This window comes from Daucus carota, chromosome 1 (genome assembly GCF_001625215.2).
Source record: "Daucus carota subsp. sativus chromosome 1, DH1 v3.0, whole genome shotgun sequence".
NCBI classification, from domain to species: Eukaryota; Viridiplantae; Streptophyta; class Magnoliopsida; order Apiales; family Apiaceae; genus Daucus; species Daucus carota.
The window spans coordinates 27,478,236-27,495,634 of NC_030381.2; the positions used below are offsets into that span (position 1 = coordinate 27,478,236).

At 31.9% G+C, this 17,399-nt stretch overlaps 1 protein-coding gene across 1 annotated transcript in view; it reads left to right on the forward strand.

Moving 5' to 3' along the window:
* The first annotated feature begins 1,137 nt into the window (after positions 1-1,137).
* LOC108198563 (MADS-box transcription factor 23-like) overlaps positions 1,138-17,399 on the forward strand; it is a 37,691-nt gene continuing 21,429 nt past the window's right edge. The window contains exons 1-2 of the mRNA XM_017366317.2: positions 1,138-1,229; positions 1,497-1,692. Coding sequence (XP_017221806.2) covers positions 1,511-1,692 — 182 coding nt within the window. The 5' untranslated portion in view covers positions 1,138-1,229; positions 1,497-1,510. The remainder of the gene's footprint in view (positions 1,230-1,496; positions 1,693-17,399) is intronic.

Consider the following 17,399-nt stretch of genomic DNA (forward strand, 5'->3'; position numbering starts at 1 on the left):
GCAATCGTTTCGTTTCGTGTATTTTCGTATTTCGTGTAGTCGAGGGTGAAACCCGTATCCGTCCGTTATTAATTTTGTGTACCTAATTTGAAACCCGTATTCGATCCGAAACGTTTCGTGTATATTTCGTGTACCTTTCGTGTATATTATATATAAAAATATTAATATATTTTTAATCGAAAAATAGATTTAATATATATTTTCCTTTATAAATTTATTAAATATGAATGATATATTTATACTTGTACACAATTCTCTATAAATTTGTTAATGTATCTGCAATATATATCCACACATACATATAAATATATACTTTTTACTCAATTATATATTCAATATATCATAATATATATATATATATATATATATATAACATATATTATCTATAAATATTTCGTGTACTTTCGTGTATTTCGTGTACCCCAAATGAAAATCCATATCCGACACGAAATCTATCGTCTAATTTCATGTTCGTGTGCTTTCGTGTGTTTCGTGTATCGAAAATCAAAACCCATATCCTTTTTTTCGTGTCGTTTCGTTTCGTGTTAGCCTGTTACGTGTCAAATTGCCACGCCTACTTACAGTTGGGGCACATGTTGAGTGTAATTTACTCATGTGGCTGATTTTCGAAAATATCATAATGTTATACGTCAGTTTTTGTGGCATAAAATTGTTTCTCATATCTATAATATATTTTAAAAAAATATAACAACAATTCAATTCAAATTTTCAGTTAGCCTCAATTTGATACACACGAGATGTTAGAGAAATATTTTTTTACGAGGATCACAATATTCTAATAGAATTACTAGATAAATTTTGAATAAGCATCTTTGTATATTTAACTTTTGTGGGTGTACTTTCAATTTTTTACTGAACTTCTAATCACAGAAAATCTTTTAAAACCATGTTAGACTGTTAACAATACAACCTTAAGATATTAGAGAACGGTCTCATGTACAAAGATGACAGGTGAATCACCTTTGCTGCTGACTAGACCCAACCTGCGAATGTGGGCGAGTACACAATTTTTATTACTCTCAGGAGTGCAAATAGTAATAGGGGTCATGTGGGTAAGTACAATAATGGGCACAGATAGTCCTATGTTTAATCCTCCTAGTTGATACCACTTTCAGCTTTCCTTATAAAGAAAAGAGCTGCTTTGGAAAACATCTCTCTAAAGGAAGACCTCTCATTTCTGCATTGAGATCTATCAAGGCCTCAAAGTAGTAAGCCTTCTCAATCAGCCCTTCATGCTTCTTTCTTCTCTTCTTGTCTTTATTTAGCTTTTGTTCATTTTTATGATATTTTCTGGAGCTTTACAACATCGAAAAATTTCTATTTTAGTATTACCTATGTATCTCAGCATACCTGCCTTCATAAAATCTTACTCAGAATCTTAACTGTTTCCGATCTTTTCAATTCAATTTGTTCTCTGAATTAACGATACTACACCGACGAAGACCTAACTGATTAATCTTGATCAAATTCACAAGGCTGATACGAAGATATGGGAAGGGGGAAAATTGTGATCCGGAGGATTGACAACACCACAAGCAGGCAAGTCACTTTCTCCAAAAGGCGAAGTGGATTGCTTAAGAAAGCCAAGGAATTAGCCATCCTTTGTGATGCTGAAGTCGGACTGATGATTTTTTCTAGCACCGGGAAGCTCTATGATTTCGCAAGCACCAGGTGAACACAAAATCTCCCTAAATAAATAACTTCAACATATGTGTATAAATGTTTTAAACTGCTAATTCGTCTCTTCATCATCGCCCACCTGTTGTATTTAAGATAGTTTCTGGGAACCAAGGTTGATTAGTTTTGCATACATCAGTACCAACATATATATGAATTATGTACTTAATTATGTGTAGATGTAATATGTGTCTGCATGGGTTATAAGCAGATGTATAGAAGTAGGCAGCTGAATAGATGAAAGCCTTGGACTAGGATAACCATGGAGTTGTATAAGCTCTTTGGATTTGGAGTTAAGAAAAGATTAAAGAGATCTGAAGCTAATTGTACGACTTAAGGTGTGGTTGTGATCATGGGATTTCAATCTTGTTATATTTCTCGGAATTACAAAATGTGTTAACACAAATTTGTCACCGCAGCTAATTGCATTCAACTTTTTATATCTGGTAAACCATAGGAATGTTATATTTAATATGGATGTAGTAAAAATATAAACCAGCGGAAGAATAGAACTCATTATCAATCCAGAAGTAGATGGTAAATAATGGGTATATCATATATGGGTTTGTGTACTTATCTGTGCGTGTATATAATTATGTCCTGGACATGCTATACTTATGTCCTGGTCATGTCCAGGGTGTACTATATTACTACATTTTATTCTTTCTCAGCCTTCCTTGTTCATTCACACACACATATATAGCAAACTATCTTCATTTATTATTTATTATAAATATAATACATCATAAATTAGTTATTAAATTTGTTGTTAATTACTGTAAAATTTGTTTCAAATATTTCAAGGAGTATATTTAAGTACATTATAAATTAAATAGCTTATTATATTAGGATATAATATAGACTTATATTTAATTACTCTTTCCATTTGATCTGGAATGTATATATACTTTGGTGACATTCACATTAGGTCATAGGTCTATTCTCTTTGCAGAATCATCGACTCAAATTTCTCATTCCATTTGTGGCTGTCAAACTTTAATTTACAAAGCAAAACGCAGCCCCTCTTGGCCTTATTTCAGAGATAGTTTAATCAAACATGACTACATAGTATCCGAATTCTGCAGTACAATAAATTAAGATTTTTCCGGCAGGACCTCTCGGTTTCCGATATAAATTTGATATCCCATTTCTTCCCAAAAACTAATTCTATTAGGAAAATCCTAGTCAAAAATTCTAAATTTTTATAATAAAAATAGTCAGTAAGCTCGGGATTAAACAACTGTTTATAAACATTTACACAACATATAAGTTGCATGTAAAATTAACAGTAATTTTGAATTGCAAACAGTCATAAATTATGTATACATTTATATTAATTCATGATATATATTACCATATAATTAAATGGCTAAACATTCACGGTAGATTCCAAATCCTGAACCAAGCCCATTTGAAAGTAGTTTCCAACCAGCATGTATACCGATAAATAAATTATGAATAGATTTGCATACAACACAACTTCCAGTATGTACTTAAAATTGTTTGTACATCGTGATTTACTGTATTATTCAATTTACATTTCAATAGCCGGCTCAACGAGGAAATATGGCGTGGGTTAGATAAGAAAAAAAATTGTTTAAATAGAAAGATAAGTTTAGGATTAATGAATGAAGCTTTACAAGATGAAAACTGGATCATGGTTATGCAAGAAGAACTCAATCAATTTGAAAGATGTGATGTTAAGAAATTTGTATATTCACCTAAGGATTCTTCTATCATTGGAATGATATAGGTATATATTCTAGAATAAAGTTGACGAATTTTGAATGATTACTCGATACAAAGCAAGGCTTGTTGCACAAGGTTATAATCAGCAAGAAAGGATTGATTTTGATCAAACTTATCCTCCGGTTGCAAGATTGGAATCTATTCGGATGCTCTTATATTTGGCATGATATTAGAAGATCAAGCTATATCAAATGGATGTAAAAAGTACATTTTAAATGGATTTTTAAAGGAGGAAGTCTATGTCAAGCAACCACCTAGATTTGAGAATGAGAAATATCTATTCTTTTGTTCTTCTTGTGCTGTGAAGGCAGTATAAGCATAAATGTTGGCTTGAGCTTTCCTTTGATCGATCCCAACTGATTTATACCAATTATCAACTCTGGTAGATGATTTTTCATTGTTCTAGTTGACTTTCGAAGATTATGTTGAGCTATGACTTCTATATGCCTTAGAATCTTCCTTGGACGTGTTTGATTAACAAATTCTTGGCTTCGTGATAATGTTCTACCTCTAGAGTCATCCAATGTAGCCTTGACAACTTCTCCAAAGTTTCTTCAAGAGGTGAGGTAGGTTCAGTTGACTATTTGCCTTCTGACGTTGTAGAAGTTGACCTGTCAACTGGCTGAGTTCCAGTTTCTTTCACTGTCAGCTTGATGCCAGTACTTGTACCTGCACAATCTTCCTCTTCCCTTGACAGGTCATCGGTATATTCTTGAAATGAAACATCAATAGAATCTTCAACAATATGGTTAGTAGATAAATTATGTACTCTATAAGCACAACTAGTTAAAGAATAACCTAAAAATATTGCTTCATAAGATTTAGCATCGAATTCACCGTCATTATCAATAATTTTGATTACGAAGCACTTGGATCCAAAAACCTTGAAAAAATTAATGTTCGCCTTCTTTTTCCTTAGCAATTTATAAAGAGTTTTGTTTAGAATTGGCCTGATAAGCATCCTATTAAGAACATAGCTTACCGTGTTGATACTTTCTGTTAGGGATAAAAAATGAGATTCAACTTCTAATGCAAAGCACACACACAGCAATATATTTGACGTAGAAACCCCACGTCCCAACTTATATTATTAATCAAAACCGTTATCAATAATACAATCAACCAAACTTGGATACTCAAGCGCCTACTACTTAATCATCCGCCGCAAGCGATACCTAAATCTACATCTTGAGCACACCTATCAAACACAATATGACTATGTATATATAGCCATCTCAAACTTAGACAAATTAAAATCTAATTCTAAAACACCTAAACAACTAATCCAATTCTGATTTCTAACTCAAATCAGAATCCAATTCTAACTGGGTCTTCTAACTTCGTGACCAAGACATATCTTTTACAATAATTGTCTAAACATACAATTATTATCCTTATATATTTTGGATCACCAAAGTCCATGTTACCATTGTAATGGGATGATACCTAACAATCCTCCCCTTCAGCCCAATACAATTCCATAACCGAATCAATAGTCACAATCAAGATACAGACTTTCATCCGTCAATGTCTCCCCTCGAACAAGAATCTTCCTTTCTCGTTCTTCCAAACTTTGAGTATCACCAAATTTTACATTAATAAACTCCCAACCACCGTTCTCCATCATAACAGTATATCCATCTACAAAATCACGTGCATCAACCACGAGTGCCCTTCCATGTAACCCGATCCTTGCTTTCACAATCTTCCAGCCTCTAGAAGAACGATCCAATCTTCTTCCATCTTGAGTCCATCATGATTGATCCACTGTGCAAGTCAACCGTCATACTGCACGTAACTTGGTCTCTTTCCACTTTCGCAACTTCTTGCCAGCAAATCCTTCATCATACTTTCCATTATCAGTTAAATCTCGAACTTATCCTCAACCCCATCAATCACGATGCTGACCTCGGCTCTTGATACCACTTGTTAGGGATAAAAGATGAGATTCAACTTCTAATGCAAAGCACACAAACAACAATATATTTGACGTAGAAACCCCACGTCCCAACTTGTATTATTAATCAAAACCGTTATCAATAATACAGTCAACCAAACTTGGATACTCAAGCCTACTACTTAAGCACCCGCCCGCAAGCGATACCTAAGTCTACATCTTGAGCAAACCTATCAAACACAATATGACTATGTATATATAGTCATCTCAAACTTAGACAAATCGGAATCTAATTCTAAAACACCTAAACATAATCCTAATCCAATTCTGATTTATAATTCAAATCAGAATCTAATTCTAACTGGGTCTTCTAACTTTGTGACCAAAACATACCTTTTATAATAATTGTCTAAACATACAATTATTTTCCTTATATATTTTGGATCACCAAAGTCCATGTTACCATTGTAATGGGCTGATACCTAACACTTTCTACCCAGAAACTTCTTGGCAGCTTGCCCTCCTGAAGCAAAGTCCTTGCTATTTCCTGCAAAGATCTATTCTTACGCTCTACAACTTCATTTTGCTGAGGTGTACAAGGTACTGAGAACTCATGAGATATTCCTCTTTCTTCACAATAAGTAAGAGCAAACCCAACAGTATCCTAGTTGGAGCCTCAAATATAATATAAAAAATGATGTCCTAGTGATTTAGGACATGTTTATCTAAGTTCAACTCCAACAATGTGCCTTATTTTCAATATATGTTTAAAAATTCTTTTTCATCATTAAAACACAATATAAAGTAGAGAGAGAAATGGAGTGTATATAAGAATTTATTATTAAATATAGGTTTAGACAAGTAGAGAGGTGCCCTATTAATAGGGTGTGAAGAGGTTGTCCTAGTTATAGAAGGCATCACTAGGACATTGTTGGATCCACATTTTTCATCAAATGCATTAAATTATGACTTAGGATATATTATAAGGTATCTCTTGGATTTGCTCTAATAAGTAACAAATGTATATTGTTTACCTCCAATTAATACTCTTATTAGCTTTAAGACCAAAAAGATCTAAATGAATTGAAGCTCTAAGGATTTAGAAGTAGACACCATTTTCTTGGCCTTGTGAGGTGTCCTTGTTTGCTTTCAAGATTGACAAGAAGAACATGTCTCCATCTTGACATACTTCAATTTGGGCAATCCTCGAACTAGTTGTTTTGCTGACAGCTTGTTCAGAATGTCCATATGAGCATGTCCTAACCTTCTATGCCAAATTTCTAGATTAAAATCCATAGTTGCTAAACAAACACCTGCATCCTGTTCTTTAAAGTTCAAAACATAGATATTTTTCTCATTGTACAGATATAGAGGTTTTTTTAATTAGCACCAACAAGTATAGCACAAACAAGTTAACCAAAATTAACAATAGGATCATCGTCAAAAAACTGTGTTATACTAAGCAAGTTATAATTGAGACCTTTTAACATGTAGTATCTCGTTGATTGAGATGATATTATTACCTATTGTTCCTTTACCAAGAATAGGAAGAGTTTTTCTATCACCAATTGTGACACGACCACCCTTCTTCATCCTTAAGCTAAGAAACTGAGTTTTGTCTCCACTAATGTGTTTAGTACATCCAATATCAAAATCCATTGGTTTGGCTTCACTTTCGACACGAGATAAAAATCATAAGCTGTTAATACAATTATAATCTGTTGTCAGCTAACTAGCAAACAAGATTTAGTTTCATGCTAATAACTTGTTGTTAGTGTGATTATCAAAATCTTGACAGTTTCATAACTTCTTAAAATTGCATTTCGAATTAAAAACACATTTATTTTTTAAAATTATTTTTGTATTTTAAAAAGTATAATTTGTTTATATAGTTATACTTTTTATATATATGGTGTATAGTATTGTTTTTTATTTTGGAAACTCTTTACAGTTTTATACTTTTTAAAATTAGTTTTAGCTCCTTAATCTTTACTGAAAACTGATTTGAACACAATATTTATTTTCATGAAACTCTTTTCAAATGCTAGACACCCCATTTATGTTCATGGAATTGTTTTTATAAGTTGAAAAATTAAAATAAAGGTTTTTTTATTATAATTTAAAAAACATAAAGAAATAAAAAATATTAAAATATTATTTTATAAAAATAAAACGTTTAGTTTTACAATTACTAATTGGGTCATGTTTAAGAGAGAATCATTATAGAGAGAACCCATAGAACCCTTACTTTATTTTTAGTATTAGTTAGGATTCTAGTATTAGTCAATATCTATGTGTTATATTTTAAAATTATTTTTGAACATACACAACGCTGAAAAAACATGGAAAAACATGTATTTTTAGATTTAGATCATAAAAATCTATTTAAAATTTAGGGTTCTGCAGCAAACCTTAGTGGTTATCTAGTTGGGTTTTTTTTTAGCGCGACCCTAATTTATGTGTATTGAGAAAATAATATTAAAGACGCCTCATTGATGAAAATAAATAATATAATGAAAAGAACAATTTTATAATGATGCTAAAATGAATTCTATTTCATTGCAATGTCACAAGTAAAAGCTCATCAATATACTTATATAAAGATATAAAGGAGAAGCGAGGGGCGTGTAGGTGGCGTCTCTCACGTTCTATTTTTCAAATTTTCTGTAATTTTTGGATGAAAAATACCATAAATTAGAACTACCTTTTTTAGTTTCGGATATATTCGAAGCAAGTTTCAGAATTTGATTATATTTCTAATTATTTATGGAATATAGTAGCTTGAAAGTTTTAATCTGATTTTGTTTCAGATTATTATTTAATTATGCTCGATTTTTAAAGAAGAAGCAAGGGCCGTGTAGTTGGCGCCTCTCACAATCGCTCCGTTTTATTTTTATAATTTTTTAGAATTTTTGGATGAAAAATATCAAAAATTAAAATTATGTTTTGGGTATATTAGAAGCAAGTTTCAGAATATGATTTTGTTCCAATTTCGTAGGAAATAGCCGAGTTAAATTGTACAAGTAGTCAAGTATAGCTGACTCATTTTCGCAGGGACGATTATGGATGGAAATTATCCTTAATTGATGTCGTTTTTTGTTATAAAAATTGATTTATTATTAATGTATTATGGCGCCATAGTTTGATTAAATCCTATCATTATTATTAAATTTGATCCTAAACATATTTGATAGTAATTGTTATTGGCAGAGAAAGAAAAGGCTAGGTACACCAAAAAATATATCCAATTTTTTTCTTTCATCTCTAGTTTGAATCAGTGTCTTAATTATTATGCTTTTTCCTTACTTGAAAATAACAAGATTTTGACAATATCAATGTATTATTACATTTTGAAAAATCCAAACAACATGTTCATCAATATACGGGGCAAAAACTAGAATTTTATCTGGTTAAGATCATTAAATAATTGGATAAAATTCTGGAGTGAGTCCTTGTAGGCACAATAAATAAAGTATGACACCATAAAATATAGTCCCTCGGTCTCAATTGATACCGATCACGATTCTACTTGTCCTCGTTATTGTTGGCTAAATTCAATTATATAGAAAGTTAAGTGTTAATTATTTTAAATTATTAGTAAAATAACATAGTTTGTTGAAATTTTGTATGAAAGAATAATCTGGATGGTGAATAAAAATTGTTGTTTGTTTATCGATTTCATCTGAATGACAAAATTCATGAATCTCATGATTTTTTATCAGTAAATTTGATTTATTAATTATTATTTATACTATATATTATTTAATATAAATATTTTTTTAATTAGAGCACGTCGCAGATTCAACAATCACAATTTCTTTTACGTAGAATTTATTATACTAATATTATATTATATACACTTATTTTTTTAAAAAAATTTCTATTAATTTTATAATAACATAATTGTTAAATTGTTTATCAATTACTAAACTAAAATTCTATCAGTCTATAATTTTGAATAAAAATATTAATAATATTATTAATGAATACATATAAGAAATGGTAATAATACATATAGGATGACTAACTTATAGCATGAATTATAATTGGGCTTATCATGTATTTTATATTTTTTTAATTAATTTTAAAATAAAATTTAATATGTTGATGAAAAATGAAACTTAAGCCATTTAATAAAACTTTTTTTATCGAATGTATTCTTATAGTTTAATATAAATATTATGCTAAATAATTAATACTATTATATAAAGTAAATTTGAGTCACTGATGTTTAAAAATAAATTATATTTTTTGCCATTCATATACTTATATCTGATGAATTTTACATATTTAAAATTTTAATATTTTTTTTATTATACAAATTTCAAATATTTAATTTTATAATAGAAATGTTAAATTGTTTTAATAATCAGGCTCATAAAGATAAGTTCAAAAGGAAGACCTAACTCAGATAAACAAGAGACAAATATGAGGTCATGTTTTTTTAAGTGGTCCAGCCAAACTAAAATCAATCAAATGATCTTAAATGGAGAAAATTCTGGACGAGCCCCTTACTTTACTCATACTTGCTATCACAGTTTGTTTAAGATACATGAATAAAAATTGAAATTCAATTAATGATGGACAAAATAAGTGGGAGGATGGGAGTATTAATCTAAAGGTAGATAATAAGGAACAATTATTTCATATATTAATACTAATTAGCCCTAAAACCCGTGCAGGTACAGTATCTAGTAATTGGATTTATAAATAGATTTTTTTTGTAGAATTTGAATACGACCAGTTCAATATTATAATATTTAAAATGATTATTGATATATATATTTTGTGAACTCTGTAATATTATCGTCTTCTAACAATAACCTGCGTGCTATTTTTCACATCAATTTTAAGAATTATACTTGTTGGCTTAAAAATTTTATTTGGATATAAATTCTATGAGTTACTATTTTTAGAATTCAACGCAATAAAAAAATAAAATGAAATTGAAATGTTAAAATGTTTATAATAAATTTGTAGCTACACTATATTATTAAAACTAAACATGCAAAAGTTTTGTCGTTGGTTAGTCGGTACAGTGTCTTATAACCATTAGATCACTTATTCAAATTGATCACAACCATTAGATTGAATTTTTTTATATTCTGCATCCTTGCAACAAAAGGTTCAAGCTACGTCAACAACATATAATAATAAATTATTAATTTAAACACATATAAAAATTGATCATCAGTTTATAGTCGGGCGCTGAGTTATAATAGTTACATCACTTGATTGAATTGATCACAAGCGTTAAATTTAATTCATATTTCTAAATCTATGCTGCTAAAGTTAAGGGTTCCAATCTCATAAACAACATATCATAATCAATTATTAATGTCAACACATATGAGAAAATTATTAGCTATTTAAATACACATGTGTATTGCATGGGTTATAAGCCAGTATTTGTAATCGACAATATAACATATGTACCTATAGTCAATTATATACGGCTCTAAAGTAGAGTACGAAGAGAGTGTTCTACACAGCTTACATGTATTCAAGTGATATAAGATATTGTATTCGAGCATTAATATTTAAGTATATCATCTAAATCATTTAAATCTTTATCTTTTATATATATACACAAATTTATATTTTAATTCGATTTGTTTGTTTGTTAATTTTAATAATAATTATATAATATATTTAAAATGAAACATAATCTAATTATTGGACTATAAAAGATGTGTATCTCAATTTATAGGGATATTAAATTTTTAAATGAAAACTAATTTAAAGATAAGATACGACTACATTAATTATATGATATGAGGAGAGAATGACGATTTCCTTATATTTTTTTTATAAAACTTGACACATAAAATTATTTTTATTATTTTAACCTTATAGGCTAATTCGGTATGTATATATTATTTCTACATTTTAAATCATATCTATTATACACGCATACATGTTATTAATTTTCGATCATTCTATCCATGCAGATGATTTAATTTGATTTTTTTTCACTTATAGGAAAAAATTCGCTCACACATATTTTGTTTATAAAATATGATCAATCACCTATTCATAGTTAAAGTTTTTGTGACTAAATATATATCATTATATCTATGTATACATGGTAAAATACTAAGTAATTTTCGATAGTAGTGTTTTGTCTTGACGAAATGCGGGTGAATGTAAAGTTATTTGCCATATGCTGCATTTCGAGAATGTATTCTTTTCAAAATTATCAACAATCATTTAAATATAAAGTGGATATATTAGCAATAGTGTGTCGAATTCATGTACCATTTCAGCAACTGTGTCTTTTAAAGGCAACGTTGTCTCAGATTGAGACAAAAAATTCTTATATAATAAATTTTCAGAATGTACGATATTTAATCTAGTCATTTTTATGATATCGAAATTTTCTCTAAATATAAGTAGACTAAAAATCATATATTATAAATTTATATTATTGGCCGATATATTATATATTAATAAATATAAAAAAGTGATTATCCAAAATTGATGGTATTTAAGTTTGTCTAAATAAAATATCAAATATTCTTTTGTTCACATAACAGATACATATAATATGTATTATATTAATGTCAAGTGACATAGTGGTAAAAAAACTGAAATTAAACACCTAGAGGGGGGGGGTGAATAGGTGTTATGGCTAATATGACCGATTTTTAATGTTACCTAATATTTATACTGTCACAGACAACTTGCTGTTAATTATCAGAGTAAACAGTCAGCTAGCTAACAATGCAGATGCAATGCAAAACAGATATAATCAGTAAGCTAGCAACACAGAGAATTTTAGCCAGGTTCGACCCCTAACCCTAATGGTCTACGTCCTGGTCCCCTACCAACTGGTAAGAGATTATATTATTAATCAATAATGTCAACGATTACAATGATTCAATAATATAACTCCCTTTATCCCTTGTTCCTGTTATCAGCTTGCTGAAACCCCTGAACCACGAACCAAAAGCTCTCCAAGACCTATACTTCCCAAGTATACTCTTCTAGCTAACTAGTCCCCTTGTTCCCTTGTTTCACAAGCTCGATACACAGCAACAAAACATTACACTTTGAACAATACAATGTATGAGTGTAATACAACCGAAACTATGAACTCAATATAGATATATAATCAAATATAAGCACTAGAGCTCAAGTAAAGATTTTGCAATGTAAGTGTGTTGTATTTCAGAAGCTTGAAGTGTGTTCTTGTTCTCTACCAAAACGGAAACCACACTCAAGTTTATATACCATCATTCCAAACGGTCATAACTCAACAAACTATCCAACGTTCTTGGTTCAACAACCTCACGTTTAATTTGCTTTAATAATGAACGTTTGAATAATGTTATCTTTACTGAGTAAGAGCATAAAGACGTTTGAAACAACTCAGTAAACGTTTATTTATAAAACCATAATTTGAAATCAAATAGGATGTGTTTTTAGATAAGATCGAAATAGAGATAAACACTCCTATAAGTTAGGAAATCGTTTTTGTTTGAAATTCTGATTTAAAACTGAGCTCTAATATTTATATAAGTCATATATAAATATTAAAGTCCTTACAAATCGATTCCTAATAAATCTCCTTGCTTTTCGACTTTGATCCTTATCCATTTGTTATTCTGTTCACGCTGTGAGCTCGCTGATAAGCCTGAATGATAACCTGTAAGCTTGCTGACAGTTGAACATAACACTGAAACTCATTAAGCTGTTAGCACATGCATATATTCCATTGATAGCTCGCTAACAAGCATCAGTTTTATGCTATTAGCTTGCTGGCAGTGTGATCATCAAAACCTTGAGAGTATCAATCTCCCCCTTTTTGATGATTACACCATATTTAGGAAAAGTAATAATACTCCCCCTGAATACAGCAATCTAATATCATTAAACTTAACAAATATATCAATTCAGCATATAAATCCAATATAACAAATATGACATGCAAGGCAGTAGATAAATCAATCATAATATGCAACCAGAATTCCTAAATCAAGTACTTGCATAAATAGATAAGCTAAACATCTGACCAGGATAAACCACCTGGATACAGATCAGCATCCAAAACAACTTAAACAAATTTAAACACATTCAACTCAGGATAAACCACCTGAGAACCAAATTCAAATCCAACCAAACAACTTAAGACTTAGTCTGTAGCAAAACAGCAAAACACATAGGGCCATAACAGTTTGTACTTAAACAAATAAGCACACACAGGTTTTATTATTAAAGTTCCTAAATTTCTCCCCCTTAATCATCCAAAAGGTGAGAAAATCAGGATTCTTCATCGTCCTTATCACTCTTCTCCTGAGCAAACTTCTTCTCGAGCTCCGCAGCAATACGATTCTGCTCCATCACCAAATTTCCAGCATCAGCATAGACAGAGTCAGTGCCTGCAGCCTCCTTAAGAACATCCATAGCAGTACGTGGCCTAGGACTGTCAGTACCATCCTCAGTAGAAGTAAAAGTGAACTTGACATCAGAAGACCCGCAAGACCCAAACATCCTCTTGCGTAACTCATATTGAAGACTCCCGGAGCTACACTTCTGAGGAGTGTTCCCAGTCTTGCCTCCAAAAACAATGTCCTTCCAAAAATCAAACTGATTTGACAACTCTTCCATCTGTTCAGAGAGTTGTTTCTGACCATCTACCAGCTGCTTGTGATTTGCCCTTAATTCCTCCATATAATCCAGAATCTCCTTAGCAGAAATGCCCAAATCAACACCAACAGACTGAGATGGACCTGGAGGTGGTGGTGACACCAAAACCTCAACAGTGGATAAGGTTCCATCTTTCTCCAGCTTCAAATTTGATTGAGTTAAACACTTGAGATCCAGAAATTCTTTAGCCTGGATACTCTCAGCCCCATCAAAGTTCACACCAAACCATTCAAACACTCTAGTAAGTAACAACCCATATGGAAGTCCAGTTGATGACTTCCCATCCACAACACTCATCATAGTTTTCAAAACTAAATCAGCCATATCAAATTATTTCCCAGACAACAGCATAGAAACAATTACCATATCCTGTGCAGACAAATTAGAACGCGTACCCATCCTAGGACTCACATTCTCTATAGAGACTTTAAACAATGCATGAGCAAGAGGAACAATGGTAGTAGTGGAGGGATATGTGATATCAGTAGCACACTCTACCCCAGTAATCAAAGTAAACTGTTCTTTCCCAGACAAACCATCAACATCCTTAAATCCTCTCTTTGTAAAAATGGACACAGGGAAGGGAGGAGTTTTCAAGATAGCATTCAGAAACAGAGGTGACAAAGTAATCTTAGTGTCATTTACAAAAGACACAACCTGACCCGATTCAGTTTCAGTTAAGTTCCCATAAAATTCCCGGACCAAAGATGGATAACAGATTTTAGGTAAATCAACAAGAAATGATTCAAAGCCTAGTGAGGAAAATAACTTAACCACACCGCAAGAATGAAAGGCCTTACCAGACAAGGGTTTCCCCAAGATGACCTTTCGACTAGCGAAATCAGAACCTTCACCCTTTTCTTCAGACTTAACTCTTTTCTTCCCAGATTTCTCAATACCAGACCTCAGAACGCCTGATTGTTCATCGCCGCTTTCAACATCGACCGGAGCTACAATCTCCTCAAGATCATCTTCATCAACCAAAGCCCTCTTCTTGGAAATAGGGGTGTGACTCTTGATATTCGCTCGCGTCTTCATCCTCATGGCAACTCGAGCTCCAATCGTAGCAATGGCGAAGAATGTGTATCGGTTGAAAAAGATTGATGAAACCCTAGGTTCGGGGGCGCTTTTAAAGAAGAAGTGATAAAGACTCGGGGAAAGGATAGACTTTAAACCCTTTTGAATCATTATCGGGGGATTTATTTTAGGAATTTTATTAACGAAACCGACTTTATTTAAATACTGCATTGTGAAATAATTAAGATAAAATCTAATAACAAATCTAATCTCAGTTCCACTTATATAGCAACGGATAAAATTTGAATTCTAAAACACCAACCATAAATCACATAGATTAGCACAAAATCACGTAACAATATTCAACACATAAAATCATGTTAATCTGCACATAACGGATAGTTAATTTATGAAGTGAATTTAACAAGAAACTCTTGAAATAACCCTCATGCAAAAATAATAAGCAATATGTAAAGTACAGAGAGTAAGCTGATAGTACCCGGACCAAGCTTATTAGCTTGCTGACTGCACATCACACATACCCAATTCCCTTCTCAGCACGATATATCGTTCTTCAGGAAGAGGTTTTGTGAAAATGTCAGCTAGCTGATCTGCTGTAGCCACAAAAATCAGCTTGACAGAACCTTTTGCAACATTGTCTCTCAGAAAATGATGTCGAACATCAATGTGCTTTGTCCTTGAATGATTGACTGGATTTTCTGAAATGTTGATTGTACTTGTGTTGTCACAAAAGATAGGAGTTTGCTTGCATTTGATTCCAAAGTCCTTCAATTGTTGTCTCATCCATAGCATTTGAGAGCAACAGCTACCAGCTGCCAAATACTCCCCCTCAGCCGTAGATAGAGCAACTGAAGTTTGCTTCTTGCTTAACCAAGAAACTAAGCTTTGACCCAAAAATGCACAAACACCACTTGTACTTTTTCTATCAGTTTGACTACCTGCATAATCTGCATCACTATACCCAACAAGATCAAAAGCATTTGTGATAGGATAGAATAAGCCCAAAGTAATAGTTCCACTTAAATATTTGAAAATCCTTTTAACAGCTTGTAAGTGAGAATCCTTTGGTTTTGCTTGAAATCTAGCACAAACACAAACACTATACATAATATCAGGTCTAGAGGCTGTAAGATAAAGTAAACTACCAATCATACCTCTATACATTCGAATATCAACATCTTTACCATGTTCATCTGCTGTCAGCTTGCTGACAACGCTCATTGGTGTTGATTTCGCCTTGATATTCTCATATCCAAATCTTTTGAGTAGATTCTTGATATACTTGGATTGATGCACATAAATTCCTTCTGGAGTTTGCTTAATTTGGAGCCCCAAGAAATAATTGAGCTCTCCCATCATACTCATGTCAAACTCACTATGCATGCACTTTGAAAACCACTTACACAAAGAATCATTAGTAGATCCAAATATAATATCATCTACATATATTTGAACAACTAATATATCTTGACCTTTGAAGATAGTAAACAAAGTAGGATCAATTTTACCTCTAATGAAACCATTTTTGATCAAAAATTCACTTAACCTTTCATACCATGATCGAGGTGCTTGCCTTAATCCATATAGTGCCTTCTTGAGCTTGTAGACACGGTTTGGATATTTTTCATCCTCGAATCCTGGTGGTTGCTTGACATAGACTTCTTCCTTTAGATATCCATTTAAAAATGCACTTTTGACGTCCATTTGATGTAGCTTGAACTTCTTGTAGCATGCAAATGACAAAAGCATCCTGATAGATTCCAATCTTGCAACCGGAGCATATGTTTGATCAAAATCAATCCCTTCTTGCTGATTGTATCCTTGTGCAACAAGTCTAGCTTTGTTTCGAGTGATAGTACCAAATTCATCAACTTTATTCTTGAATACCCATTTGGTTCCAACAATTGAAGCATCCTCTGGTGGATCTACAAGTTCCCAAACATCACATCTTTCAAATTGGTTGAGTTCTTCTTGCATTGCCATGATCCAATTTTCATCTTGTAATGCCTCTTGAACATTCTTTGGTTCCTCTTGAGCTATGAAGGCAGCATAAGCACAAATGTTGGCTTGAGCTTTCCTTGTTTTGATTCCAGCTGATTTATCTCCAATGATCAACTGAGGAGGATGATTCTTCACTGTTCTAGTTGACTTTGGTAGATTATGTTGAGCTATGACCTCTTCATTCCTTGTAGTCTGCCTAGGAGGAGTCTGATCAACAACATTTTGGTTTGCTGATGAAGTTTGACCTCTGGATTCATCCAATGTGAGCTTAGACATCTTATCCAAAGTTTCGTCAAGAGATGGAGTGGATTCAGTAGCTTTATTGCCTTCTGAAGTTGTGGCAGTTGACTTGTCAGCTTGCTGATTT